Source organism: Marmota marmota, unplaced genomic scaffold (genome assembly GCF_001458135.2).
Source record: "Marmota marmota marmota unplaced genomic scaffold, marMar, whole genome shotgun sequence".
NCBI lineage: Eukaryota > Metazoa > Chordata > Mammalia > Rodentia > Sciuridae > Marmota > Marmota marmota.
The window spans coordinates 4,886,849-4,893,390 of NW_025999925.1; the positions used below are offsets into that span (position 1 = coordinate 4,886,849).

The 6,542-nt window shown below is 34.2% G+C and overlaps 1 protein-coding gene across 1 annotated transcript in view; it reads right to left on the reverse strand.

Moving 5' to 3' along the window:
* The window catches only part of Bdp1 (B double prime 1, subunit of RNA polymerase III transcription initiation factor IIIB), a 90,089-nt gene that overhangs the window by 58,001 nt on the left and 25,546 nt on the right, over positions 1–6,542 (reverse strand). The window contains exons 11-13 of the mRNA XM_048800109.1: positions 6,211–6,358; positions 1,547–1,669; positions 196–355 (exon numbers count right to left, since the gene is read on the reverse strand). Of these exons, the coding sequence (XP_048656066.1) occupies positions 196–355; positions 1,547–1,669; positions 6,211–6,358 (431 nt within the window). The remainder of the gene's footprint in view (positions 1–195; positions 356–1,546; positions 1,670–6,210; positions 6,359–6,542) is intronic.

Below are 6,542 nucleotides of genomic sequence, written 5' to 3' on the forward strand. Positions count from 1 at the left end.
GGGGGGGGGGGGGTAGGGTTCTTTTTTTTGTCTTTTTTTGGAACTGGGGGTCAAACCCAGGGCTTTGAGAATGCAAGGCAGACGCTTTGCCACTGAGCTACATCCCAGCCCACAAGGTGAATACTTTTATTACCAATTTCTTAGGAAAAAATTTTATTTTATAATTTTAATTCCAGTAAGTCTCCTATGTCATACCTTCTCAACTGAAGTTTCTGAACATGAACTCTTGCTCTCTGCATCTGTTTTGTTTTGTGAACGAGTTGATTTCTTCCCAACTGCTCTTGATAGATTCGGTTTAGGTTTCTGGAGTCGACCTCTCAAAATTGGTTTTACATTTTCTGCCGGATCCGTCTCCCTAAAAAAATTACTTAAACTGTAAGCAACATGCAGTTATGTTCAAGTAAAATTCTGAACCAGAAAGAATTTCTTTGAAAGTTTACTTACTATAGAAATGGCAAAGAAAATTGAGAGACAAACTTGTTCTATTAGATGTGACAAATATACTGCTGAGCATCAATAATTAATGCAGGTAGTGGTATTAACATATGAATAAACAGATAAATGAAACAAATTTCAAACACTGGTTCTAAAATGTATATTTTAACACATAATAAAGGTAGCATCTCAAAACAGTGAAGAAAAAATGAAATACAAAATACAGTGTTTTAAAAAATATACTAGATAAAATTAAATAAATGGTGATGAAAAAACTGAATAACATTGAGAAAAAAATAAAACAAGCATCATCTCTTATACTGTGCTGACAATATATGCGAAGTAGATCAAAGATTTAAATTAAACCATAGAAGTAATATGGATGAGTTGCTAAGGCTGACTTTGAACTTGCAATCCTCCTGCCTCAGCCTCCGGAGCTAGTAAGATTATAGGCATGTGCCACCACCACGGCCCAGCCATTTCATAGCAGTTAATGTCTGAACCATATGAATGTACCTATTGCATTGTGGTCCATGCCTATAACACCAGCAACTGGGGATGTGAGGCAGGAAGTTTCCAAGTTTAAAGCTAGTCTAGGAAACTTAAAATAAAAAGGGTGGAGACTTAGCTCAGAAGTAGATTGTCCTGGGTTCAACTTCTGATTTAAAAAAAAAAAAGCTACTATTTTTGAAAGAAATAAAAATAACTCAAACCACTACAAGTAAAATCTCATAGCAAATATTTAATCTTCTGAACTATTTTAGAAGTTCACTGCTAAATTACCACCTTGCTGAAAGCTCACACATCAAATATGAAAAAGAAAATTTGTATAATGGAATATAAAGTAAAAAACCCTGATATAGCACTATCAAGACCACAGTTAAATTATAAAATAAATGGTCTATATGTTAATGATCCCTTGTAATTCCTAAATAAAATGATGCTATAATTTAAGAATGCTATTAAGGGTTGGGGGTTGCTCAATAGTAGAGGTTTGCCTAGCACTTGTAAGCCCTGGATTCAATTACTAAGACAGGAAAAAAAATTTTAAAAATTGAGAACCTTATTAAAATATGAAGAAAAGAAAAATCCTATCATATAAAATACTTACAGTGATTTATTCTTCAGGTCAACATTTCTTTCTCCTGTTCTAATTCCAACTTCTGATGGAGGCAAATCTGAAGTGCTTAATTCTGAAAACTCAGTTGCTACTGGCATGGTATCTTGTTGATTACTAAGGAAATGAAGACACATTAGCAAAAAAAAAAAAAAAATTCTAGTAATACATTATTTCATACTATTTAAAAAATTTTTAATAGATAACACCAATACTTTGGGAAATTATCCCTCATTATGGAATAAGCACAAGCTATGCTGGCTTTTCTATGATACTTCTTGCATAATGTTATAAAGACCTGTACCTTCAGAGAAAGTAACCACCACATACCACCAATAGGCTTGGGAGAACTCAAGAAGTGCCAAAATCAAAAACTATAATTCAAAGGGATTCACAAATCAAATGTGTGTGTAAAATTATAATGATATTTAGGAATTAGTTTTCATTAAAATTTTATATAGGCAGTCCTTGCTTTGCATGGGACTGTTAACCAAAAGTCATATAAAATGAGGACACAGTTTCCAAAAGCACAAATTGCAGTTATTAACACTACTATGGAAAGCAAAGATTATTTTTTATTATGAAATATATCAACTAACAATAATATAACTGATAGTCACACATTACCTAGCACTGTTTCAACACATATTTAGTCTTTTTATTTTATTTATTTTTTTGCTTATTTTTTCTACTAGGTGTTTCTCTTTTCCTGATGTATTATTAAGAGTTCATTAAGAGTTCTCTATAGGGGCTGAGGCTGTGGCTCAGTGGTAGAGCACTTGCCTAGCATGTGCGAGGTGCTGCGTTTGATCCTCAGCACCACATAAAAATAAATATTTTTATTTAAAATAAAATAAAGGTATAAAAAAATCACATCAATCTTTAAAAAAAAAAAAATAAGAGTTCCCTATATATTTTTATTGGCCAGCTATTATACCTAAACCTCCCAATCAATAGCTTGCCTTTTACTTTACTTATGGAGTCTTTGTTAATAGAAGTTATTTTTTCCCAAGTGTTATGTAACCCTTAACATCGCAGGGATATTTCCCACATTTCTTCTAAAACCTTTAAAGATATTTTCTTATATGTGTAGTCCTTAATTCATCAGGAAGTTAAAATTTGACAGGGCAAAATAGGGATATAATATTATCTTTTTCATATCTCAGCACCACCTAATGAATAGTTAGTTTAATCTTTGCCCACTCATTTCTAAAGCGACCTCTGCCATAAAAGATTCCCAAATGTCTTTTCCTACATTAGACATTCAGTTCCACTGAATAAATCTGTCTATGCCTGTTATCAGTATCACAGTACTTTACTCTAGCTTTAGAATAACCCTTAATATATTCCCTCTCCACAGCTGTTTTTCAAAACTTTCTTTACCATTCATAACTCACAGCTTTTGCAGACAATTTTTCAATCAATTTACTGTTTTTCCAAAACTTGTTGGGATTTTAACAGTTATTACAAGATTGTTGTTTTGTTCCTATAACAGAATAAGTCATAAGTATGGTTTTGTGCATAATTTCTGAAATTAGTTTTATCTTTGAAGTCACACTTTAAATTATAAACTGAGAGCTAGGGGTATAGCTCACTGGTAAAGTGCTTTCTTAGCATATGCGAAGCCTAGGGTTCAATCCCCAATACCTCAAAAAAAGAAAAAAAAAATGAGGTCTAAACTGTCAACCAACAACAAACAACTGAGAAATAGTGTATAATTACACTGAAATGTAGTGTAGAAGTTCCTAGAACAGGTAGATTCATAAAGAGGAAAAGCAGATTAGAGATTACTAGGGTTTAGGGTAGATGGGAATTACTGCACAACTTAGAATTTTGGTTTGAAAATACAAAAAGGTTTTAGAAATGGTGACTGGTACACAAAAATGTAAGTGTAGTTAATGCTACTGAACTATATGTTTAAAAATGGGTTCACACAGCCAGGCGAAGTAGTGTGGGAAAATATCTTTGCGATGTTAAGGGTTTCTTAACACTTGGAAAAAAATAACTTCTGTTAACAAAGACTCTATAAGTAAAGTAAAAGGCAAGCTATTGACTGGGAGGTTTAAGTATAATAGCTGGCAAAAAAAAAATAGAGAGAGAGAACTCTTAATGATAATCCCAGGGGCTTGGGAGGCTGAGGCAGGAGGATCACGAATTCAAAGCCAGTCTCAGCAACTTAGCAAGGCCCTAAGCAACTCAGTGAGACCCTGTCTNCCAAAAAAAAAAAAAAAAAAAAAAGGAGAATTACCATATGATCCATCAATCCCAGTTCTGGAGTTCTTTTAATTAAATCAGGATCTCAAAAAAAAAAAACAAAACAAAACAAAAACTTTTTTGCACTTTTATTTTCACTGCATAACTCACTAGTTAAGAGATGGAAACAACCCAAAATATCTATTAACTAATAAGTGGATAAAGAAAATGTTGGTACATGCAACTGAATATTATTCAGGCATAAAAAGTAAATTCTGCCATATGCACAACACAGATAAACCTTGAAAACTAAGTAAAGTAAGCTTGTAAACTAAGTGAAATAAGGCACTTTTATTAGGTCTCTAAAGCAATCAAACTCATGGAAACAAAATAGATTGGTGGTTGCCCAAGGCTGGGATGAGGAGAAAACAGGGAGTTGCCATCCAATGAATCGAGTTTCAAGAATGCAAGATGAAAAAAATGTCATAAGTCTGCTATACTATACTGTTCTTATAATTAACAGTACTGCATTATACACTTAAAAATTTCTTAAGAGGGGCAAGGGATGTAACTTAGTGGTAACAGCACTTGCCTAGACTGTACAAGGCTGTAGGTTTGACACCCACCCCCTCAAAAATAAACTACATTTTAGAACACACAAGATAGGAAACATCACATTCAGTCTGATGAAACTAAAGAGAAAATCTTGTACCAATGCCAATGATCTGTATCCCCAGTCCCAAAAAGAAAATCTTTATAGAAAACAATAAGAGAGCGTAGGGCCCTGGGTTTGATCCCCAGCGTGTACACACACACACACACCCGTATAAACCCATGCAGACACTAACCAAAAGAAGGCAAAAGTATTGTCAGAAAAAAGATCTGAATCAGTCGATACCAGGCACAGTGCTGCAAGCCTATAATTCCACTACTCATGAGGCTGAGGAAGGAGGATCACAAGTTCAAAGTTAACTTTGGCAACTTCATATGAGCATGTCTCAAAATGTTTAAAAAATTAAATAAAAAGAGCTGAGGTGGGCTGGGGTTGTGGCTCAGTGGTACAGCACTCGCCTAGCATGTGTGACACCCTGGGTTAGATCCTCAACACCACGTAAGATAAATAAGCAAAGATATTGTGTCCATCTACAATTGAAAAAAAAAATAAGTAAGAAAAAAGAAAAGGACAAAGGGGAGGGAGGAGAAGGGAGGAGGAAAGAAGGTAGGAATGATGGTATAATGACTTAGACATCATTACCCTAAGTACATGTAGGTAGACACAAATGGTGTGAAAACACTTCGTATACAATCAGTGACTTGAAAAATTGTGCTCTATATGTGTAATATGAAATGAATTGCATTCTGCCATTGTGTATAACAAATTAGAATAAATAAATGATTTCATAAAAAAAAAAAAAAGATGGGCTGGGGATGTGGCTCAAGTGGTAGCTCGCTTGCCTGGCATGCGCAGGGTGCTGGGTTCAATCCTCAGCACCACATAAAAATAAAATAAAGATGTTGTGTCCACCAAGAACTAAAATATAAATATTAAAAAAAATTCTCTCTCTCTCTATCTCTCTCTCTCTTTAAAAAAAAAAGAAAGAAAGAAAGAAAAAGAAAAAAAAAGGGATGGGGAAAGTACATTGATGACTTAATAGCTTTTTCTTCCTAGGTAGACTCATTTAGAATGAAAGTGATTATTTAGAAACCCATTTCATTCTAAGTAAATGTCTTTAACCTAGGAAAATAAAACAGCAACTTCTGGCTACCTCCTGGGGAAAAAAAAAAGTCGGGGATGCTGGAGGTGTAGTTCAGTGGTAGAATATTCCTTGGTTCAATCCCCTAGTACTGAAAAAGAGAGAGGAAAGGGGGGCGGGGCAGCAGAAGACAGTATATAATAAGAGATTTCAGCAAGATGATACAGTATTTATGCAACTAACAACAAAGCTTCAAATAAATGACATAAAAACAAACAGAACTATGCTGGGTACACTGGCACACATCTGTAATCCCAGCAACTTGGGAAGCTGAGGGAGGACTGTAATTTGAGAACAGCCTCAGAATCTTTCTCAGACCAGCCAGACCCTGTGTCAAAATCAGATAAAAAGTGGGGCTGGGGATATGGCTCAAGCGGTAGTGTGCTAGCCTGGCATGCGTGGGGCGCTGGGTTCGATCCTCAGCACCACATAAAAATAAAGATGTTATGTCCACCGAAAACTAAAAGAAAAAATTCTCTCTCTCTCTAAAAATCAATCAATCAATCAATCAATCAGATAAAAAGGGCTGGGGATATAGTTCACATAGTTCACTGGTAGAGTGCCTCCAGATTCAATTCCCAATACCATTTAAATAAATAAATAAATAAATAAACGAAAAAGAGAAATACAAATCTCCAATTACAGTTACAGAATTCAACACTACTCTCTCATCAAAAGATGAGATAAAGCCAGTGAAGATATAGAAAATACCTTTCTGAAAGGACAGGGTCAGCTCTCTTCTCAACTTTTTCACCAGACGCTAAACTCACAATGTCATCTCTGTTCTGTGCACAGGGAAGCTTCTGTTCCTTATTGCTTTCACCTTCATTTAATTCAGGCCTTGAAGATGGACTTTTACCTATGAATATAAAGTGCATGTTATTCTAAAAAAATTACAGCAAAAACACAAACACCTTCTTTTTTTTATTTATATATATATATATATATATATATATATATATATAGACATATTAATATACAGACATATATATTTTAGTTATAGGTAGACACAATAATACCTTTATTTTATTTTTATGTGGTGC